General features: G+C 41.0%; 1 protein-coding gene across 1 annotated transcript in view; it reads left to right on the forward strand.

Annotated features, from left to right (window-relative positions):
- The window catches only part of STK33 (serine/threonine kinase 33), a 178233-nt gene that overhangs the window by 145681 nt on the left and 8071 nt on the right, over positions 1 to 24481 (forward strand). The window contains exons 12-13 of the mRNA XM_062198118.1: positions 291 to 376; positions 23917 to 24114. Coding sequence (XP_062054102.1) covers positions 291 to 376; positions 23917 to 24114 — 284 coding nt within the window. The remainder of the gene's footprint in view (positions 1 to 290; positions 377 to 23916; positions 24115 to 24481) is intronic.

The raw sequence follows: 24481 nt of genomic DNA on the forward strand, positions 1-24481 counted from the left end.
GCGCGATGAGCCGGCCGCAGCGGCCATTGGAAGGTGAACCAATGTCAAAAAGGAAGACCTTTCTCTCTGTCTCTCTCTCTCACTATCCACTCTGCCTGTCAAAAAAAACAAACAAACAAAAAAAAACTTTCACTTTAGACTTTAATCTTTATTTATTAGCCAGTTTTGCTGATATTTATTGTATAATTAACACCTTTTCCTTCATGTGGTACAGATTAACTCTAAATAAATTGGAATATATATATTAATTAAGACAGATGAGAATTTTTAACATTTTCCCTTATTTGCAGCTAAAAGTGTTTTGAGACAGCTCATGAAAGTAGATCCTGCTCACAGAATCACCGCTAAGGAACTCCTTGATAACCAGTGGTTAACAGTGAGTCACGGTGTTGTTTCTTCTCTCTCAGACTTGCTATCACTGGTGGCTTCTTTTCATTTGGCCTTGTAGTTCTATAGATAGTTTTCTAAAAACAGTCAGTGAATTTCACCTTTTGACAAGTTTAAAAAAAAATGTGTCTTAACATATTTCTGAAATGGATATTTTCCTACTGTTAGAACTGTTACCATGACCTAGATGGATAGATGGATGGATGGATAGATAGATAGATAGAGGTTTAAGTGAACGATGCTTTATTCAGTGTTATACAAGTATCATGTCCAGTAGAACACAATTGAGAAATGTCCATTATTAACACTGTGGAATATTGAAGCAGTTTCGATAGTTCCATGACGTAAGGCTCTGGAACCATTCACCTCTCTTTGAATACAGGGACTCTTCCAGTACCCAGAAAAGCCAGCATCTCCAAGCCATGGGTCTTACCTCATTTGAAATCTTTACTGATCACTATCCCCAGACCTAGGACATTACCTGGTCACAAATAGGAACTTTGAAAGAGGCTGCCACTTACCTCTCAGTATTTATTCTTTTCTATTGCTCTAGCAATTAGAATCCTGACTTTTAGTTTAGCAACATTGCTCTCCAGTTAAGGCTCTATTCCTCCGTCTTCTGTGCCAGTTAGCATGGTGGTCAATGACATGTAAGTGTATCTTTAAATGGAGAGGCTATGACGTTGCTTATGCCCTTCCTCATTACTGGTGACCAGAATGCAGATGTGACGGCTGGGGTTTGTAGCCTCATTAGACCAACAGTGGAATCTATAAAAAGTAGGGGTGGCAGAGCAACAGGATGCAAGGAACCAGGACCTGTGGCTGATAGAACTACCATTCCAACCCTTGACTTCCAGCCTCCATACTTCTTCATATTAGTCGGAAACAAATTTCCATCCTATTTAAGACATTATAAAAGATGCTACTGAACCCAGTCCCAATTAATACAATACTCAATAAATGATCAATTCAGAAAATAAGTCTGTTGGTATCTCAGATAATGTATGAGAACTGACGTTGGAGATTAATAGAGATGCATGGGAATGTTACTAAGCAGTATTCATCTGTGAATAAAATTACAGATCTATTATTTGCTAGAACTGTGTTAGGTAGTGGTGATATGAGATATAATTACATTTGAAATGTAACTTACCATATAATTATAATCTTAAAAGATCACTCTGGCTGCTAGATGGGAAATAGCTTGGAAATAGGAGATCAGGTAGATATTTAAGTAGTTTAATTGGGAGATGATAGTAGCTGAGAAAGGGAGGTAGCAATAGAGATGGAGAGAAATACACATGAAGTATTTTTAGAGGCATAATTTGATGGAATTTGGTGATTGATTAGATGAGGAATGAGAATGAAGGAGGAATTAAGGATGACATCTAAGTTTTGTCCTAAAACTGGTTGTATTATTGTGCCATTTACTGAGATGTGGAACACTTTGGGAGAATCAGAATCTTCTTTTTTCCCTGAGTAGTAGTGGTGAATCAAGTTTGAAATTATACAATAAGTTTGAAATGTCTCTCTCCACCCAAGTAGAGATATCAGATAGATAATTGGATACGTGAATCTGAAACTGGACAAATCTGAGCTAGAGTTATAAATTTGAGAACCATGAGTATATAGATGCCATGTAAATCCAGTGAGCTGGAGAGAGAAGTCAAGAAGAAAATATGGATGGAGAAGAGGTCCCTGCAACATGCCTTTAGGCACTACAACATTTAGGAGAAGCACAGATATGTTTAGGTGCCGTAAACATTTAGTGGTATCACTTTCCTTTTAAATTCCCTCATTTTCCTTTGGTAATTTCTAGTCATTTCTTTGAATAACATTTTTAAGAGCTAAAAAAAAAAAATCTTCACTCAAGAATGGATTCTCTCTGCCCTCTCCTATGAATGTGTTGATCTCTCAAAGGATTCAGTGCAATAATTATTTCTGGCCTAAAGTAATTGTGCAAATGAGTTAACAGCTAGATCATTGCAAAAACCGTACTGAATAGATTTGTAGTACAGCAAGACAAAAACTGTAAAACAGATGGTGTGCCTTAGAAATTTATCTCTTGTCAGCATCACACAACATTCGGGTTTGGCCATTTAATTATTTGTTTTCTAATTAGTACAACTTTATTTCTGGCTTTGGTCATTTTTCCAGAAGTCTCCATTTTTGAGCCTCTGTAACATTTGTCTCTCTGAAGTCTTTGCCAAATGGATAGAGAAGTGACAGATATTGTGTACTATATCGGACTATCCTAAGGAGTTCAGTGTATGAAATTTAGAATACTGGCATTTTACAAACTTCTGAAAGACAGAACTCTTTTCTTCTTAACCACTTGAAGTCTTACTTCCTACAATTCATATCTTCTGTTTGAAATAATCTAAAGAAAATAGGATAGTTCTCTCAGTGCCTTGCTGCTTTATAACCACAGCTTATCTTTTGCAATTCCTAGTCCATAGTAACATTTCTCTCAAAGAGCTGTATTGGATAAAAAGTTTCTATGGTTCAGCCTATGTATTGTGCATTTTGAAACATGGAACATATCTGAAAAATATTATGAGAAAAATTACTATTTCCCTGTGTGCATTTGAGTGAGTGGAATTTCAAATGGACACATGATTGTCATCTTGATTTTAGAAGTCAAAGGTTTCGTGTAAGAAAAAACAGCCAAGAAATGGCTTTCCTGCAAAGGAAGAGCTTGATAGTAACTCCCATTGCCAGGAGTGTGCCATTATTCTCTTACATCTGATTCTTTCTGCCCCCTTGCTGTCAACCGCCGCTCAGGAGATAATTGCTTCTTATTAGATAATTACAGTGGCCTCGTGGTGTTCCTTCCAGTCCCCTGTAACAGCAAGAATGTAGATTTTTTTTAACAAGTTTCTCAGGTATTTCTTATGCTCACTTATATTTAAAACCTACTGCTATATGAAATTAAGGCAATAATTTTCTTCTATTGTTTGTCAAAAGCGAGTTCCCAGTTTTGAGCTTTGTTGGTATTGTTCATACCTCAAGTATTCCTTTAACATAATTTTTTATGCCTACCAAGTGCCAGGCCCTGTGCTAGGTTATAAAATATGAAGACATGTAAGACATGGTCTCTGACGTGAGGAATTACAGTCTAGTAAGGAAAACAAGGTGTGTGTAAGGTACAATGCAAGAAAGAAAATGATAAATGACATAAGAAATTGACAAATAACCAGAGGTACAGAGACAAGCCAGTGTGAAATCAGGAAATTCAATTTGACTGACAGATAAGATGCTTGAAAGAAAGAAGTGGGAAATAAAAGTAGAAAAGGAATGAAAATTTTAAGACTAAGAAAAGAAAAGAAAATAGTGAAGGGACTTAAATTTCCGGTTAAAGAGAGTCAACTTCATTCCATAGAGAGTGGAGAACAATTGCATACTCTCAGAGATGGAAGAAATTATTGTATAGTGCATCCATCTTTCAGGGTGAGTTGTTTTAAATAGGACAACGGTAATTTAAATGGCCATATTGATTTTAGTAAGTGTCTTTCCATTTTAATTCATCAGACACAAAGATGGATAAAACACATTCCCTTCCCTTGAATAATTTACCACAAGTTATAGTCTGTTCTTTGCTTTAAAGTCACACTTTGCAAAGGCACTTGTAATCAAGGTGTAGAGTCTAATTTCAGAACAGTCTTTCTTAATTTGTGAACAAGGCCCTTGTTCATTAATTTACAAGTTGTTATTCAGGTTTTGATCATTAGTGTTTGACCTTTAGGCTTAACAGATACACTCTACATAAGAGGGTGGAAATTTTCTGAGGCCTAATTGTTGGCTGTAATTTTTTTCCTTCTGTATTTTTCTCCTAAATGTGTTAAGATATTTGCCTTTATTTTACTATGCATAGTTATTCTTAAATTCTGAATTACCTTATGTATATGAATATGCATCCTTGGTTAATGAAACTTTTATAAAAATTATGTTAAGATGATGCTCCTGGGGTAGGCCACTTGGTGTGTTATTTAATAGGCAATTGTTGATGTATACTCAATAATTCAATAAATACTGAATAACTGTTAGGTGCAATGAATGACACAAGGATCTGTTTGGCACAGCCCCTGCCCACAGGTTTCCTATGGTCTAGTAAAGAGTCTGAAACAAAAACACAGGCGAAGAATTATAAATCCACAAGAATGGGGGCAGGCATTGTGGGGCAGTAGGTTAAGCCACTGCCTGGGCCACCCACATACCATATCAAAGTTCTGGTTCAAGTCCCAGCTTCTCTGCTTCCAATCCAGTTTCCTGCTGGTGCATCCTGGGAGGCAGAGGACAATAGCTCAAGTGCTTGAGCCTCTGCCACCCTTGTGGGAGACCTAGATGGAGTTCCAGGTTCCTGGCTTCAGCCTGTTGCATCATTTTAGGGATGAGCCAGCACATGAAAGATCTCTCTCACTCTCACTCTCACCAGCTGTGATTCACATAGATGAAAATAAATAAACATGTTCTAAATATTTAAGAAAATCCACAATAACATAAATATAGTAGTACTACTGAATTTTCAAAAAGACATATTATTCCCTTTAGGGCATTCCAAAACATATTTAGAAATAGAGTTAACATGTAATAGATCTGGCTCTGTAAGAACGGGTGAAAATGTTGGAGTCAGGCAGATAAGGAGGGATATTTGAGACAGAAATAATTTTACAAAGTTACAGAGATATAAAAATATAAAGTATATTTAGAAAATAGTAACAGTGCTCCTCCGTAAAACCATAGAAGGCAAGTAGAGATGTGGGGAATGAAGCTGAAAAGGTCGGTTAGAGTGGTTTTACTCTGGCCCTTGACTTATTTGGCAGTGGGTCACCACGGAAAGGCACTGAAGTGTCTTACTCTCTGCCATACTATGTGAGTTTTCTCTTTTGTCCCTCCAACCCTTGCAGGGTGATGTGGGCGGACTTAGGCGGAGCCTGGAGAGTAGAGCTAGCGGCTAGCTTCTCAGGTAAGAACTCCTGTTCTGGATTCAGAGTCCAGAATGCTCACCGTTACACCATGGAACCAACCTTGAACTCCTGTTCTGATAGAGTGCCCTGCCTGAGACAGTCTGAAGCTGGAGGAGCCCTAGGAATAAATTTGAGTTGGATCTGGGGGCTGTTTACACAGGTCATGGCTAAGGGGTAGAAGCAGAGTTTCAGTGGGGAGTTGAACCCAGCGTCGGGAGACAGACAGACTTGAATGGACTTCGGGGCGGGTTAGGAACAGGTAGCAAGTGTTGGCACTGTTCATGGGTCAGCCCTGTCAGTTGGTGGGTCTGTGGATGTGTGCTGTTGGCCGGGACAGGCTTCAGGAAGAATTACCTGATAGCAGTGTGTCTGCTTTGCTTGGTGGCAAGTAGACACTGGAGAACTGAAGTTAGGACGGGGGTGACGTAATAAAGATTGATGCTAGGGCACTGGGTAGGAACAGAAGAGGGAAGACAAGACAGAAAATCAACACAATTTTGCAACCAAGTGGAAGTGTTAAGGAAGAGAGTAAGAGAAGTAGTCAAAACTTTTTCAGGTGACAGAAAATGGTGTAACACAAAAGAAGGTCTAGAATTACTGGTTCGGTGTTATTTGGAACAGTCTATTCAAATTTTTATGTTTGAGTTATTCCAAAAAGAATTTTTAAAAAAGATTTATTTATTTGTTTGAAAGTCAGAGAGAAGTACAGAGAGAGAAGGAGGGACAGAGAGGAAGAAATCTTCCATCTGCTGGTTTGCTCCCTAAATGGCTGCAACGAGTGATTGGGGCCGGACCAGGCTGAAGCCAGGAGCCAGGTGCCAGGAGCTTCTTCCAGGTCTCTCATGTGGGTGCAGGGACTCAGGAATTTGGGTCATCTTCTGTTGCTTTCCCAGAACATAGCAGAGAGCTGGATTGGAAGTGGAGCACCTGGGACTCGAATATGGGATCCCCAAATGGGAAACCGGCACTGCAAGATATGGCTTAACTGCTTTGCCACAGCACCAGCCCCTCCAAAAAGAATTTTGAAAATGGTGACTATTCTCAGATTTTTTAGGTTGAAGTTTAAAATTTTCACCATGGGACAGGCACTGTGGTGTAGCAGGTAGAGCGACTGCCTGCAGCGCTGGCATCCCATATGGGTACCGGTTCAAGTCCTGGCTGCTCCACTTCCTATCAAGCTCCCTGCTAATGTGCCTGGGAAAGCAGTGGGAGTTGGCCCAAGTCACTGGGCCTATGTACACACATTAGAGACCTGGAATAAGCTCTTGGCTCCTGGCTTTGGCCTGGCCCAGCCCTGGCCATTGTGGCCATTTGGGGAGTGAACCAACAGATAGAAGACCTCTCTCTCTCTCTCTGCCTCTGCCTCTGCCTTCCCCTCTCTGTAACTCTGACTTTCAAATAAATAAATATATTTTTTAAAAAAATTTCACTACACATTTAACTAAATCGCAGAGATTGCAATTTCCTATATATTACAAATATTGATAATTTTAAATAAAACCGATACTGGTTTTTTTAGCCAGTGTAGGACATCTAATGCATCCATTTTTAAATTTCTTTTTTTTTATTGACAGGCAGAGTGGACAGTGAGAAAGAGAGACAGAGAGAAAGGTCTTCCTTTTTTTTTCCGTTGGCTCACCCCTCAATGGCCGCTATGGCTGGCGCGCTGCAACCAGCGACCGTGCTGATCCGAAGCCAGGAGCCAGGTGCTTCCTCCTGGTCTCCCATGCAGGTGCAGGACCCAAGGACTTGGGTCATCCTCCACTGCACTCCCGGGCTACAGCAGAGAGCTGGCCTGGAAGAGGGGCAACCGGGACAGAATCTGGTGCCCCGACCAGGACGAGAACCTGGTATGCCAGCGCCGCAGGCGGGGGATTAGCCTATTGAGCCGTGGCACCGGTCCCATTTTTAAATTTTTACAATTTATTTATTTGAGAAGCAGACAGAAACAAACAGAAAGAGGGATCCCATTCACTTGTTGACTCCCGAAGTGCCCATGGTGGCCAGGGGTTGGAGTTGGGAACTCAGTCAAGCTATTCCACATGGTTGGTGAGAGCTGAATGACTTGAGATATGACAGCTGCCTCCCAAAGTCTGCATTAGCAACGTGCTAGAGTCCGGAGCCGGCGGCAGCTGTGAAATCCAGGCTCTCTGTTACGGGATGTGGCACCTGACTAGCATCTTAACCACTAGGCCAGTGCCCGGCCCCATCTCATCCAGTTTTTAAAGTTTATGACTAAATTCTTCTTTAATTAACTTTAGCTCATTCTTCTCTTTGAGTTTGTATTTCTATTTTACCTCTTCCACAGAATTTTATTCTAATGTAATATATATTTTTGCTTCAAAAGCTTTTATTAACCACCTTGTCTTTGGTGCCACTTTGCAAAAAAGTTCAAATATGAATTTTTGGTTTTATTTGCTATAAACTTAAGACTGTCTAAAAATGATTCAAAAATGATTTACTGTCCAGGCCAGCTCTTTGCTGTGGCCCGGGAGTGCAGTGGAGGATGGCCCAAGTCCTTGTGCCCTGCACCCACATGGGAGACGAGGAGAAGCACCTGGCTCCTGGCTTTGGATCAGCGTGGTGCGCTGGCCTCAGCGTGCCGGCCGCGGTGACCATTGGAGGTTGAACCAACGGCAAAAAAAGGAAGACCTTTCTCTCTGTCTCTCTCTCTCTCTCTCTCACTGTCCACTCTGCCACTGTTATTATTAGCTGCACAAAATTAATCAAAAGAACATAATTTTGATTATTTTAACCATTAAGCATAACAAGCAAAATTACATTGGAAATGTATCTCTTTAGTGGATGAGTGTGGCTGCTCTCCCCACCCCTAGTCACTTCATCCATGCGTTGTTGGGTATTGTAGAATGAGACAGTGTTCAGCATCAACTGTATTGTTGGTTTCAGTTTTTATTGGTACAGGCACTGAGACCTGAGGTAAATTAGTAGATGGGGAAGGAGAGAAAGCAGCGTCATTCGGTTCCTTGAAGCTGTTTGAGTTACATGTCAAAGCCTCCAAGCGGAAGGCCAGCTGGAGGAGGCCCTTAGTTCCTGCCAAGATACTGTGTTCACACACACTGCCGCAGCTTCTCTGAAGATTAAACCTGCAGGCACTTTAGAGAGAAACCTCGTGAGACCAGAACGCAGAGAACAGTGGAGAAACCCTGGAAAGATAGAGGAATGTTTTGAGGTGGTATGTGCGGTAGATGAGGCTGCAGCCAAGGGAGGGCGTTAAAATAGGAAGACAAAAGCAGCCCTGTCTCCTGGTTTGCCTTGAGACATCGGCACCTGGCGTCTCACAGGGGCCTGAGTAATGCAATCAGAGCAGCTCGAAGTCCTGCTGGAGTGAGAAGCTAAAAATAGGGAGGGCCGACTGACTTTCAGCATTGACTCTCCTTACTTCTTAGCCCCAAATGCTGGAAGTGAGTGATGGATTCTTCTTTGAGTGTACTTTAGGAGAGTCTCCGTCTAAGGTTGATTTCTCCTTGGAGGAGTGTTGCAGTTGAATTCTCTACAATGTTGCAGTGGGTTCGTTTCTGAGAGGAGCAGCGTGGTGGGGGCAAGAGGCGCGGAGTCAACACACAGACCCCGGGAGTCCGGTGAGAGCAGGCTTGAGGCGAGCAGCCGGCAGACTCGTTTATTACAGTTGGTACAACAGCTTATATAGCCAAGACCAGCCAATCTGGTCAAGGGGCGGTCTATGCCCCAACCAATCACAGCCTGTCGCCAGGCAGTTTCAAATCCATCCAATCACAGCCTGTTGCCAGGCAGTTTCCAAAGCCATCCAATCACAGCCTGTTGCCAGGCAATTTCAAATCCATCCAATAACAGCCTGTTGCCAGGCAGTTTCCAATGCCAGGTGGGTTTCAAAGCCATTCCTGACTAACTGACACTTGCTTGCCAGTGGCCACCTTCACATGGCCTTCTCATTCCACTACAGAGGAGGAAGTGGGTAAGGGTGAAATCCTTAACTGAAGGTTTTAGTGCCTAGGGTTCCTCACTCTGTTTTCCCAAGGAGCTACTACTTCCTAGGGAATGTAAACCCATAGGCCAAGTTTCATACACCTTTAAAAGTGGAGAGTTGGCTAGCGCTGCGGCTCAATAGGCTAATCCCCCGCCTGTAGCACCGGCACACTGGGTTCTAGTCCCGGTCAGGGTGCTAGATTCTGTCCCAGTCGCTCCTCTTCCAGTCCAGCTCTCTGCTGTGGCCCAGGAGTGCAGTGGAGGATGGCCCAAGTCCTTGGGCCCTGCACCCCATGGGAGACCAGGAGAAGCACCTGGCTCCTGGCTTCAGATCAGCGTGGTGCACCAGCCACAGTGCGCCAGCCATGGTAGCCATTGGAGGGTGAACCAACGGCAAAAGGAAGACCTTTCTCTCTGTCTCTCTCTCTAACTGTCCACTCTGCCTATCAAAAATGTAAATAAAAAATAAAAAAAAAAAGCGGAGAGTTTAGGGGTGGGCATTTGGTGCAGCAGTTAGGACCCCACTTGGAATGCCCCCATCCCAATTCGGAGCCCTTGGTTTCAAATCCTGACTCCTCTTCTGATCCAGCTTCCTGCTAATGTGCACCCTGCTGGCTCCCATAGTTGGATCCTCCCATGTGGGAGACCTAGTGTGAGTTCTGGGCTCCCAATTTTGGCTTGGTCCGGCCCCAGCTGTTGTGGGCCTTTGGGGAGTGAACTAGTAGATGGAAGAAATCTCTCTCACTCTCTCTGCTTTTCAAACAAAGCAACCTGACAAATAGACATAATGAAATTTAAGAACATACAAAAGAGAGAAAATTCTAAAATCTGCCAGAGAGAAAAAGCGAATGATATAAAAGAACAAGAATCATGTTGACATCCTGCTTTTCAGTAGCAGCATTGGATGTGAGAAAAACTGAATATTTTAAATGTATTAAAGGAAAACATTTTAAACTTAAAAATGTATATTTATCCAAGTTGTCATTCATATAGAAGGGAATGATAAAAATATTTTCAAATATACAAGGCCTTGGAGGGTTTTTCACAAGAGACCTACTGTTAAAACACTGGCTAGAATGACTTACATAGTAGGAAAAAACAAATCGGGAGATGGTACAAAGAACTGTGTGCAGCAAGAGCCTTTAAATGCCTTGGTAAAGTTTGTTGGTAACTTAAAAAAAAGAAAAAAGTATGTTGAGAATAGCACAGAATTGAAATACACAACAATGTCCACACAGTGAGCATTGGGCAGAGAACAGGAACTTTGTATGTGAACATGTGCTAAAAGAGAATATGTAGATACCAGATTTGTAACATAGGCAGGGATTGGAATGGGTGTCTGATGCAAGATGTTGCTTAGAGGCCAGTGCTGTGATGTAGCAGGTTAAGCCGCTGCCTGCGGTGCAGGCATCCCATATGGGCGCCAGTTCAGGTCCCAGCTGCTCCACTCTGATCCGGCTCTCTGCTGTGGCCTGGGGAAGCAGTAGAAAATGGCCCAGGTCCTTGGGCCCCTGCACCCATGTGGGAGACCCAGAGGAGGGTCCTTGCTGCTGGCTTCACATTGGCGCAGCTCTGGCCACTGCAGCCATCTGGGAAGTTAATCAGCAGATGAAAGACCTCTCTCGCGCACGTGCTCTCTCTCCCCCTCTCTCTTGCTATCTACCTCTGCCTCTCTGTAACTCTGCCTTTCAAATTAATAATAATAATAAAAAAAGATGTTGCTTAATACACCCACATCCAGTATTGGAGTGCCTGAGTTCAAGTCCTGCTCTATTTTGATTCCAGCTTCCTATGAATGTGCACCCTGGAAGGCAACAGGTGATGGCTGAAGTACTTGGGTCCCTGCCTCCCATGTGAGAGACCAAGATTGAATTCCAGACTCTTAGCTCTGCCCTGGTGCAGTCCCATTTGGCATTTGGGGAGTGAATTATGGGATGGAAGACCCCCCCCCATTTCCTCTCCCTTTCTCCCTCTCTATACCTTTGCAATAATTAATATACAAATGAAAATAAATAAAACAGGAAAGAATTAAACATCTAAATGGTGGGACAAATGGTAGTAATAAACTTAGTAGAAACTTCCAAATATAGAAATAATTACAGGTAAATGGGTTGAAAGTACTTTTGTTTTAAGATTTAATTATTTATGTGAGAAATAGAGCTACAGAGAGGGAGAGACAAAGAAAGGTCTTCCATCCTCTGGTTCACTCCCCAAATGGCCACAATGGCTGGAGCTGAGCTGATATGAAGCCAGGAGCTAGGAGCTTCTTCTGGATCTCTCATGTGGGTGCAGGGGCCAAAGTGCTCAAGTGCTTGGGCCATCTTCTACTGCTTTCCCAGGCGCATTATAGGGAGCTGTATCAGAAATGAAGCAGCCAGAACTAAAACTGATGCCCATATGAGATGCCAGCGCTGCAGGCAGTGACTTTACCCACTATACCACTCTGCCAGCCCCAACATAGTTAATAAGCTTCTCATATTAGACATGTACACACAATTCTGCACCCAACAACAGAAAAGTATAAATTTTCTCAAGTACCCATAAAACATTTACCAAAATTGATCTTGTTCTAGATCATAAAACAAGCAAAGCTCAATACATTTTTAACATAGATCATGTTCTTTAATAATATACAATGAAGTTAAAACTAATGATAAGATCAAATAGTCACATATATTTGAAATTAAATAACATGCTTCTAAATTACTCATGAGCTAAAGAGTAAATCTTAATAAGAAAATTATAAAACCTTAAAATTGAATAATAATGAAAATGCAGCATACCAAAACCAGTGGAATGCAGCAAAAGTGTGCTTTGGCAAAAGAAGAAAAGTTTAAAATTAATAAGTCTACATATCCCACTTATAATTTCAGGAAAAAACAACCTATTAAAATGAACTCAAAGTAGTAGGAAAGATAAAACCAAGAATGCAAATCAACTACTTAGAATACAGAGGTAAAATAGAAAAGATCAACAAGTCCAATGATTGGTTCTTTGAAAAGACCAGTAAAATAGATAAATCTTTAGCAAAACTAAGAAATAAATAGGGCAAAAAATAATACCATATATGAAAAATGAAATACAGTCACAGATAAGACAGAGATGAAGATGATACAGAGCAAAAAGATAATACTGTCAACAACTGTGTACTAATATGTCTGAAAACTTAGACAAAATGTCTTTGTAGAAATTATTTTTCCTGAGCCAGTGCCGCGGCTCAATTGGCTAATCCTCCACCTTGCAGCGCTGGCACACTGGGTTCTAGTCCCGGTCAGGGCGCCGGATTCTGTCCTGGTTGCCCCTCTTCCAGGCCAGCTCTCTGCCGTGGCCAGGGAGTGCAGTGGAGGATGGCCCAAGTGCTTGGGCCCTGCACCCCATGGGAGACCAGGATAAGCACCTGGCCCCTGCCTTTGGATCAGCGCGCTGCGCTGGCCATGGCAACCATTGGAGGGTGAACCAACGACAAAGGAAGACCTTTATCTCTGTCTCTCTATCTCTCACTGTCCACTCTGTCTGTCAAAAATAAATAAATAATTAATTAATTAAAAAAAGAAATTATTTTTCCTAGAAATGTGTATTTTCACAAAACTAGTTTAATAATAAATTGAAAATTTGAAGTGTCTTATAATTAATACAGAAATTTAAGTGTCAGTTTAAAATCTTTCACAAGGAAAACCCCAGACCCAGATGATTTTACAGATAAGTTCTAGCAAATTTTCATCTTAAATTTATAACTCTCCTCTTACCCATCAAAAATGGAAATTTTGGCCGGCGCCGCGGCTCAATAGGCTAATCCTCCGCCTGCGGCACCAGCACACGGGTTCTAGTCCCAGTTGGGGTGCCAGATTCTGTCCCGGTTGCCCCTCTTCCAGGCCAGCTCTCTGCTGTGGCCCGGGAGTGCAGTGGAGGATGGCCCAGGTGCTTGGGCCCTGCACTCCATGGGAGACCAGGAGAAGCACCTGTCTCCTGCCTTCGGATCAGCGCGGTGCACCGGCCGCAGCGGCCATTGGAGGGTGAACCAACGGCAAGGGAAGACCTTTCTCTCTGTCTCTCTCTCTCACTGTCCACTCTGCCTGTAAAAAAAAAAAATTCTTGATTTATTCTAAGAATATACCCTGTATATTATAATGTAACAAAACCAGACCAAGGCATTATGGGAAAGGTAGTCTGTCCATTTTACTTGCTAGTATAGATATAAAACCTTAAAGAAATTATTACCAAGCTGGATCCAGCTGATTGTATTATAAACAGGTAATACATCATGAGAAATTTAGGTTTTCCCCAAGATTATAGTGGTGGTTTAATTTCAAAAAAAGTCCATGAATATAGATACTCACATTAATACATAAAAGGAGAAAAAGCATGTGATCACTTCAAAGAAAACATTCATAATAAGATCCTACATTCATAGTTTAATTAGGAATAGAAGTAATCTTTCTTAATCTGATAAAAGGTTAAGGCAAATAGAATAGGAAATGTGGAAGGTATTTCCTTTGAAATAAAGTACGTGGGGCTGGTGTTTAGCTCACTGAGTTCCACATCCGAGGCCCTGCTCTTGATCCTCAGTGCGCTGCCTGACTCCAGCTTCCTGCGTATGCAGATCCTGGGAGGCCGTGGTCAGTGAGCAAGTGATTGGATTCTGGCCACCCATATGGAAGAGCTGGATGGCATCCAGGCTCCCAGCTTTGGCCTGGACCAGCCCTGGCCATTGTGGGCATTTGCCTCTCAAATTGTAAAACAAAAGCAAAACTAGTCAAGGAAGTCAGCTTTTAATACTTTTTTCCAGCATTGTTGATCTTAGTAAGATAAGGAAAAAATTAAATGTGTGAGAATTACAAAGCAGACATAAAACTTATTTATAGTATTCTACAAATTGTTAGAAAAAATTGGAGATCTGAGAAACATAGCTGCATTTAAGAGTAATGTACAAAACTCAATTCCATTTCTGTTTGCTAGCAACCAACAACAGAAAATGTAATAAAAATGAAGACATCATGTAAAGTGCTATTAGAGAATACAAAATAATCTAGGAATAAATACAAAATAAGATTTATAGGACTTCTTTAAGCAAAGTTATAAAATTTTATCAAAAAACATTAAAGAATCACTTAAATAAATGTATAAATATATGCCATAATCATGAATTAGAGAACTTAATATAAAAGTTCATTTTCCTACAGTGACTTACATATTCAGTGTGAACCCAGCCAAAATTACACAAGGTTTCCTGATCACAAATGTATATCAAAGAATAAATAAATATAAAAAATAGCCAAGACATTTCTGTATGTCTTCTCTTTCTAGATATTTAGAGTTAGGAAATTATAAGAGTATTAATTAGCATAGTTTAGGGTAATGGAACAGTAATAAGGAAGTATTTTTTAAAGATTTATTTTTATTTATTTGAATTCAGAGTGACAGAGAGAGAGGGAGAAACAAGAGATCTTCCATCCATTAGTTCACTCCACAAATGGCTACAGTGGCCAGAGCTGGGCCAGTCTCAAGTCAGGAGCTAGCAGCTTCTTCCCAGTCTCCCACGTGGGTGCAGGGGCCCAAGCACTTGGACCATTTTCCACTGCTTTCTCAGGCCATAGCAGAGGGCTGGATCAGAAGCAGAGCCCCTGGTACTCCAGAACTCCCATATGGGATGCTGGTGTCATGGGCAACAGCTTAACCTGCTGTGCCACTGTGCTAGCCCCAGAATAAGCAAGTTGACCAATAGAGTAAAATAGTGGACACAGGAATATATGATCCTTGTGTATCTGGACCTTTTGTGACAGTGATCACAAGATGAGTAGGAAAATGACAGACCGTTCAGAATAAAGGCTTATCCATGTGGAAAAGCATGAAAGTGGCTTCATGGCTCACATCACAGGCACCAGTGACTCCAGAACAATCAAGAATATATTAAAAGCCAAAACTTTGAAACTTCCAGTGGAAAATAGAGGTGAATATCTTTTGGACCTTGTGATCTGTAGGAAAGGATTTCATAAGCAAGAGACCACTGACACTAACATAAAAGAAGCAGATTAACTTGACCATTTAATTAGGAACTTCTGTTCATAAAATAACACCTTAAGAAAAATTGATAGGTTATAAACTGGGAGAAGTCTTTTGTAGTTCAAATAACCAGCAAAACGTTAATATCATGAAATTTAGATAACTCAGAACTCAATACAAGAGGACAAATACACCCTGTAGTGCAAAGTAGGCACAAAGATAGGACCAGACATTTAACCCGAGAGGAGAGGAAACATTTGGCTAGTTAACCTGTTACAAGATGCTCCATCTCATTAGTGACCAAGAAATGCAAATCAAGACTTCATTGAGATAAACCAAAATTTAAGGAGCCAGCTGATACCAGACATTGGGAAAAGATGGATAGAGTATTTCTTGATCATTCCTGATAGGAATATTAATTGCACAGCTACTTTGGGGAAAAGGTCTGGTATTATCTTACAAAGTTAACCATTCTCATACTTTACAACCAAGAAATTTCACTTCTAAGATATACCTGATAGGAGCTTCCACACATTCACTACAGAAGGCAACACAATAATGTTTGTAGGACTGTGTAAAGGGGCAGAATCCAAGATCAGTCAGAATGCTTTTTGATTGTACAATGAGTAAAACATGGTGTATAGTCTAACAATAGAATATTATACAGCAATGAAAATATGTGTAATATCAATTATCTATGAAATATTAGTTTAAATTAATTATCATTTTGCAAAGATATAATTTATTTACTATAAAATACACACATTTTTAGCTTATAGCCTGATGAACTTTTATGTATGAGGGGGCTTCAGAAAGTTTGTGGAAATTTTGTGCTATGTTTTAATTCCATTTTTTGCATAAACCTTTTAAAGCTTATTCATATGTACACATTTTCATTGCTGGGACCCAGGACAACATACAGAGCATTTCAGTCCTTTGTTCCCGTTTCTTTCTACTAACTCTCCTATCCTCCTTTCAGAAGTAACTACTTTCTAATTTCTTTTACCATAGATCTGTTGATGAATTTTAAATAAATGGAATCTACATTACATACTCCTTTGTGGTTTCTTTCACTCAATATTATGCCAGTGAGATTCGAGTTCTTATGTGAACACTAGTTTCTAAATGTTGTGTAGAATTTTATTGTATGAATATAGCACAGTGCATTTATCTTTTTTCCCTGTTAGACATTTGGTTATTTCTAGATTTTGCCTAGTATAAATGAGGCAGATATGAATATTCCTGCACAAATCTGCGCATATTTTATGTACTCATTTCCCTTGGGTATATATCTCAGAGTGAAATAGCTGGGTGAGGGCTGGCACAGTGGCATAGTGAGCTAAGCCTCTGCCTGCATTGCCGGCATGCAATGTGGGTGTTGGTTCTAGTCCCAGTTGCTCTTCTTCTGATCCAGCTCTCTGCTATGTCCTGGGAAAGCAGTAGAAGATGGCCCAAGTCCTTGGGCCCCTGCACCTGTGTGGGAGACCCGGAAGAAGCTACTGGCTCCCTGGCTTCAGATTGGCCCAGCTCTGGACATTGCAGCCATTGAAGGAGTGACCAATGGATGCAAGACCTTTCTCTGTCTGTAACTCTACCTCTCAAATAAATCTTAAAAAAAAAAAAAAAAAAGAAAGAAAGGGAGAAAGAAAGAAAGAAAGAAAGAAAGAAAGAGCTAGGTGATAAAGTAGGAAAGCCTATGTTTAACTTTATTGGAGACTTCCAAAAAAAGTCTCCTGAAGTGATTGTCCATCTCTATCCTATGAGAATCGATCCTTGCCAGTGCTTGTTATTGTCAAAATTTAAAATCCGAATGCCACAGTAGACAGGCAGTTCTACCTTCTTGTGGCTCGAACTTGTATTTCTTCAGTGACAAATTTGGCTGCTCACCTTCACTTGTGCTGATCCACCTTTTAGGTGTCCTCTTTTGTAGAATGCCTTTTTCAAGTCTTTTCCCCATTTTTCTTTGTTTTTTTTTTTATCTATTTATTATTTTTATTTGTAGAGGGTCTTTATATACTCTGGATATGAGATTTTTGTCGTTTATATGTATTTAATATCACTTAAGTATGTCATTTATACATGTAACAAGTAGATGTACATGCACAGATACATTAATGTGTGTATATGTATATACATATATACAAATTTTTCCCTAATCTGTTGCTTGCTTTCTCAGTTTTTTAAAGATGTCCTTCGATGACTAGTGTTTAACTTTGATGATGAAATTCAATTTACTTTTTTTGTCTTTTATGATTAGTGCTCTGTGCTCTGCCCAGTAATTTTTGCCTATCCCGAGGTAATGAGCATACACAGTCTCCTGTGTTTTCTGCCTGAAGCTTTTGTTTCCAGCCTCACAGTTAAGTCTGTTCTATCATGAATTAATCCTTGTATGTAGTGTAATATAGGAGTCAAGATTGCATATTTTTCCCCACAAGGATAGCCAGTGACCTCAATAATATAATTTCATATGAAAAAACATGCATATCATATCTACGTATAAAATGAATATGGCAAGATTTTTTAAATTGTTAAATCTTGAAGCTAAAAAAAAAACTTAAAAATATGAATGGGTCACAAATAGAGATGAACAAATTCACGTTCTTGGGAGATTTTGAAACAGGAAACTTAACTTTGTCATCATATCCCCTTATTCCCTTTCAGTAAAGATGTCCACTCTTAGGTATCTTGTATATTCTTTGATAAAAGGCTGTATGTTTTTATGTGTGTATTTCACACTGAAATGGGTTCATATTACATAAATTATGTTTTTCACCTAATATGTAAGGAATATTTTTGTATTTTTAAAAAACAACAGTTTCCCAACTATGGATACACTATTATTTTGTAAATAGTCTCTTATGAATATGTTTAAAAAATTGTTCTACATCTTTCCTATTATAATCAGTGATGCAACAAATGTTCCTGTAAATGTGTTTGCATGTTGTGTCAGCATATCTGTAGGATTAAATTCTGGCCGGAGCCACGGCTCAATAGGCTAATCCTCCGCCTGCGGTGCCGGCACACCGGGTTCTAGTCCAGGTCGGGGCACCGGATTCTGTCCTGGTTGCTCCTCTTCCAGTCCAGCTTTCTGCTGTGGAGCAGGAAGGCAGTGGAGGATGGCCCAAGTGCTTGGGCCCTGCACCCGCATGGGAGGCCAGCAGAAGCACCTGGCTCCTGGCTTCAGATCAGCGTGGTGCACCAGCCGCAGTGGCCATTGGCGGGGGCAGGGAGGTGAACCAATGGAAAAGGAAGACCTTTCTCTCTCTCTCTTTCTCACTGTCCACTCTGCCTGTAAAAAAAAAAAAAAAAAAAAAAAAAAAAAAAAAGGATTAAATTCTTACTAATGAAATGACTGATCAGAGAGAATCTGCATTATATATTTTGATAAGTTATTGCTAATTTACTCTCTTTTAAAAACATGTAAATGAGAGTGCTTGTTTCCTCAGATGCTCCAAGATATGATGAAGCTTAAATTTACCTCCATCTGTTGGATGAAAATTGGCACCTCATTGTTTCGATTTGAGTTGTATTAAATTTATGAAGTTGACCATCCTATATTTTTTATAAATTGTTCCATTTTTCTATCAAAATTTTTCATAGAAACATTACAAAACGAAGTATTCTTGTTATTTACAAAAATAAAAAAATGTTGACTCAGCTAAATATCCAGAATGTTTCCTTTAGCTTTGCCAATTTTGTTTCATACCATTTCACCCCGGCTATCTCTGTCATTCATTCATTCATCCATTCATTCATTTAAAAATACTTATTGGGGGCCAGCGCCGCGGCTCACTAAGCTAATCCTCCACCTGCGGCGCTGGCACACCAGGTTCTAGTCCCAGTTGGGGCGCCGGTTCTGTCCCGGTTGCTCCTCTTCCAGTCCAGCTCTCTGCTGTGGCCTGGGAAGGCAGTGGAGGATGGCCCAAGTGCTTGGGCTCTGCACCTGCATGGGAGACCAGGAGGAAGCCCTGACTCCTGGCTTTAGATTGGCGCAGCATGCCGGCTGTAGCAGCCATTTGAGGGGTGAACCAACAGAAGGAAGAACTTTCTCTCTGTCTCTCTCTCTCACTGTCTAACTCTGCCTGTCAAAAAAAAAAAATACTTATTGGGGTTGGCATTGTGATACAGTAGATTAAGCTGCTGCTTGAGACACCCACGTCCCCTATCAGAGTGCTGGTTTGAGTTCTGGCTCCTCTTCTTCCAGTCCAGCTTCCTGCGAACGTTCCTGGAAGACAGCCAACGATGGCTTTAGTACTTGGATTCCTTCCCCAACCTGCAGTGCTGGCATCCCATATGGGTCCCGGTTCTTGTCCTGGCTGCTGCTCTTTTATCCATCTCTCTGCTATGGCCTGGGAAGGCAGTGGAAGAAGGCCCAAGTGCTTGGGCCCCTGTACCTGCATGGGAGACCTGGAAGAAGCTCTAGGTTCCTGGCTTCAGATTGGCCAGCTCCAACTGTTGCAGCCATTTGGGGAGTGAACCATGGATGGAAGACCTCCCTCTGTCTCTCTGTGTCTGCCTCTCTGTAACTGTGCCTTTCAAATAAATCTTTAAAAAATACATATTAGATATTCCTTAAAAAACCACACCCTTGGCAGTATCCTTAAGAAGGCGTGTCTCCTAAATCCAAATCTTAGCATTTGGCTAGTGTTTCTCATCAGTGAATGTTCATTTTTGCAAAATAAAACTAATAGTTTTAACTGTTAGTTAAACAAGTGGAACTTTATTAACCAAAAGGCTAGGTCTCTACTTGTGAGAGCCTCATATTATCAAACTATACTGCTGCCTTCTTGCCATGTGCTGTTTCACAGTTGAGGAGTTCCGGGTCTGACCTGGTGGAGCCGGTGAAGAGAGTTCAGAGATTAGTGCTCTGAGTTAGGTGATAGACTTATCTGCACTGTAGGCCCAAACAGTTCTACCACATTCTTGCTTGGTTAATCTATTCATGTGCAATATATGTTAACCTAGAAGACTCACGACACATGCGTGAGCCACTTATTTATTGTTTAGTCCAAGTGTGTGATGCAATTCCTCCACGGATAGCAAGCAAGAAATGTGCATATTCTGAGTTGTCAGTGGACGGTAGACAGCTCAGTACCACTGATCCAGGCTTGAAATCAACTAGATGTAGGAGGTAAACAGTCAAAAATTTCCCGCCAAAATAGAGTGTTTTATGGGGATAATATTGCTGTTCTAGATGCTTTGATTTTTTTCTCCACAGTCTCATTGGGATGAGAAATAGGATCATTTCTTTGACTACAAAGGCACTCTAGATTCGTAGAGGGTCAACCACCAAGCTCTTGGGTGTATGTAAATGCTAACTTAACATTTGAAAAATTGCTAAGAAATGTAGATTCAAGATAATGTAGGTAATCCTTGCTTTTCATGCTAGTGTAGGGCAGTAAAAATGACAGTGGAGGCTGGAACTGTGCAAAGTGATCTTAAGCATTAAAAACTGCCTGACAGTTTATTTAAGTACATAGAAAAGTGACAGAAGTAAAGGTAATGTTCATTGAGTACACTGCAATTTAAAATATCAGAAATACTGAGAATTAGTCTCTGTTGTAAAAATACTTGTCAAGATTAGTTTAATAGTGCTTAATTTCTCATCCTATAGCTTACAGTGTAGAGGAAGCATCTTTGTACCCTTAACAGTTAGTCATACTGCTATCTACACGTGGATCCGCTTCCAACATTATGACTTTGTGCTTTTGGTGTCGTGAAGCAGCTCTGAAAGTTCTTTAAATGCAGTGTTCGTAGCCATCACTTCCTGTGAAACACCTTCACTCTTTCTGTTGTGACCACCTCGTTTATGTCAAGTTCGCCCTCCCTGAGTTCCTTGGGCCACATACCTGGACTCTCCCATAACAGTGGCCATCTCAGCATTGCCGGAGTCCCCTGTTTCTTCTCTTACTCCATTTACATATGATTCAGCTTCACTTCTAGCATTATTGCTTTCAATTTCTTTGTTGTATTTTCATCTCTGCTGTCTAATTCCCTGAGAGACAAGGAGGCAACATTACAGCACAGATAACTGTCTGTGAGTGACCCAAATAGCAGAAGCCAAGTGTCAAACCAGCAACAAACTGCAAGAAATCATATGACTGGTCTCTGATCAAGATAAGTACCTCCTTGATTTGGAAACTGAAGAGCTAGCAGTGAAGTTTGAGCTTTATGCAATTAAACTTAACATAGCATGGTGACTTTGCCATTGGGGGGCTGATGCTGTTGAACTAAATTGTATTAACTGAAATTAATGCATATTAGGGCTGTGCAAAGCAGGGGCGGCCTAAATAAGTGGGCTGTCACATTGTACTGATTGCATATGAGTTCTGCAGTAATTACGATTTTATTGATCATGGTGGTTGTAGATATAACTCACTCTTTTTAAGACTTCTTGGAAGTGACTTAGGATGCACTGGATTACAGAGTGGTAGGCAGAGCCCCCAGATCTCAATGTTCTTAGTACTTTCTGCTGTAAATAGCTGGGAGGAGGAGTTGCCCTGTTTCACTTTGTACTCACTCAGGGACCCAGGCAGAGGGAGGTTCCATCTCTATAGTTACCACTCAAGAATTGGGAACATAAAGTAGTATACACTGTCTCTGTTTCTACCTACAAGTGACACATACCATTTCCAATCACGTTTGACTGGCCGGGGTAAACCACATGATCACGTCTCAAAGGGGATAGAGAAGTGAAATTCTACCATTTGCTTTGAAAAAGGAAACATAAGGGGAGCAGCATTAGTGACTGCTACGGTATCCAAAGAGCTACCCTCAGGAGAGTTTATCAGGGAGCAGCATTTGAGGACTGGGATTACAGAGCTCTTTCTGCTAGCGTAAGAATCAAGTTTAGGGAAAGTTCTGCGCACTTGCGTTCCAGGAGTGTGGACATTGCAATTTTCAGGAAATGTAGGGTTAGAGGTAAGAGTGGAGCCAGGGGGTTTTAATAGAAGACCAGTGGGGCGTAGGGATCAACCAGGGCCCTGGAGATCAGAACTCACTGAGCTGTGAGCTCAGACCCGGTACCATTCTCAGTGACTTCAGTTCTTCCATGGTTGCTGTTGCTATGCTTTACTTGAGTTTCAGTTGGCTACATCTTTGGGAGTTCTGGGATACCTGACAGATGAATCTTGAATTGAACCTAAGGAAATGTAGGCTCTGTGGCTTATGAGGATGTATCCAGAAGAAATGGCGAGGGCTTCCAGAGTAAGTGGGAAGAGGATGAATGAGTGGAACCAGTGCAGGGTGTACCAGGAACCACAGAAGCGACAAGGATACTGGCCTCCTTAAAACAGAGTGAAACAGAAGAACCACAGGGCATTAACTGCATAATGACCCTCATGCAGTTATTGCCATTGTGTAGTTAGTGTTTTGTCTGTGTCTTTAGCCATGAATACATTAAGCTCAGAAAACCAGGCCTCAACAGTATATTCAGGTGGCTGCTCTTAAAATGCCCTGCCTTGGGGCCGGTCTATGGCAGAGTGGGTAAAGCCACACCTACAGCGCCGGCATCCAATATGGGCCCTGGTTCGAGACCTGGCTGCTTCACTTCCAATCCAGCTCCCTGCTAATGTGCCTGGGAAAGCAGAGGAAAATGGCCCTTGTCCCTAGGCCACCCATGTGGGAGAATTGGAAGTAGCTCCTGGCTCCAGGCTTCGGCTTGTCCCAGCCCTAGTCATTGCACTATTTGGGGAGCGAACCAGTGGTTGAAAGATTCATTCTGTCTGTCTCTGTCTCTCTCTGTCTCTCTGTCTGTCTCTGTCTCTCTCTCTCTCTGTAATTTTGCCTTTCAAATACATGCATAAATCTCCACAAATAAAACTAAATGCCCTACCTCGTGGTTTTCTGTGGACTGTTGCTCAGCACTGAACACTACTCACACACCAGATAGTTTCAGGCCCATCCACAGCAGTGCCCACACCCAGACTTCTCATTTTAATTGAAATGTGATCTAAATTTCTTGTCCAGTTTTTTCTGAGTTAGGAACAAAAATATTTAAGACATACCTAGTCAAGTTGGAGTCGCTTTAAATAGGATGTTGTGTTTGTGAAAATATAGTTCATATTAAGTGGCTAGTGTCAGCAGGCTGTACTCATATCTGGGATGAGAACCCTGAGTTAGTTGTAACAGCCATTTCATGTCTAAATCTTCCATATAGCTAAGGGCTTTCAAATCACACATCTGTATTCTTAGACACAACACTGAACTTATCAATGGAATTCAGTCATCTTGAACTTTTCCAGACCAATCCATTGCCGTCTTTCACTCTTTCAGCCTCCCTGTCGGAGTTCCAGGACCAGTACCGCAGAGGGTCTTCATGCTCTGGGGACTTGCCCTGTGCCATGTCCTGTGCTCAGGTGTACGGCCTTGCTCTTTCCAGTTTCCCCTCGAAACTTTGGCCGACTGACATCACACAGAGGCATGAGCCATGTCAGGACACAAGCAGTGTGCACCCAGTGGGCATCAGCAGTTTTGCTATGTATTCAGCACTATCATTTTTTCATGTGAATTTTTCTGAATTTGGGGACTTATATTACTAAAAGATGTAAGAATTTTTTAATTGCCTAAGCTATTTATAACCATTTATTGTTATTATTAGGGCAACACACTTTCCTCAGGGAGACCATCCAATGTATTAGAAATGATGAAAGAATGGAAAAATAACCCAGAAAGTGATGAGGAAAACACAGCACGTGAGAAGAATAATTGGCCCATTCAAGAAAAATCAAAAAGTTATGAACTCAAAGGAAATGTCCATGATGTCAATGACACTTCAGATGAGGAGGAAGAAAAACAGGTAAGAAGACCCGAAAAACTAATTGGGGAATAGTTGTTTCAGTCACTTGAAACATTTTTTGCAACTCCGTCTTTTTGTTATTAGTTTGTAACAGACGACCTGCATTATGTGGCAAGTAAAGCTCTTTCTGCTTTTAGGCTGCCATTATTTAACAATGTGGCCTACATGTGTATTTGAAGATCAGTGATTATCTATAGCAGGAGCTGGCAAACTTTTTCTATCAGGGAATAAATACAGGGTTGAGCATACCTAATCCCAAAATCTTAGAACGTCTGGTCCCAAGCATTTCAGATAAAGAATATTCAACCTGTAGTTAATATATTTTAAGTTTTAAAAATATATATTTGTTTATTTGAAAGGCAGAGTG

Source organism: Lepus europaeus, chromosome 7, assembly GCF_033115175.1.
Source record: "Lepus europaeus isolate LE1 chromosome 7, mLepTim1.pri, whole genome shotgun sequence".
NCBI classification, from domain to species: Eukaryota; Metazoa; Chordata; class Mammalia; order Lagomorpha; family Leporidae; genus Lepus; species Lepus europaeus.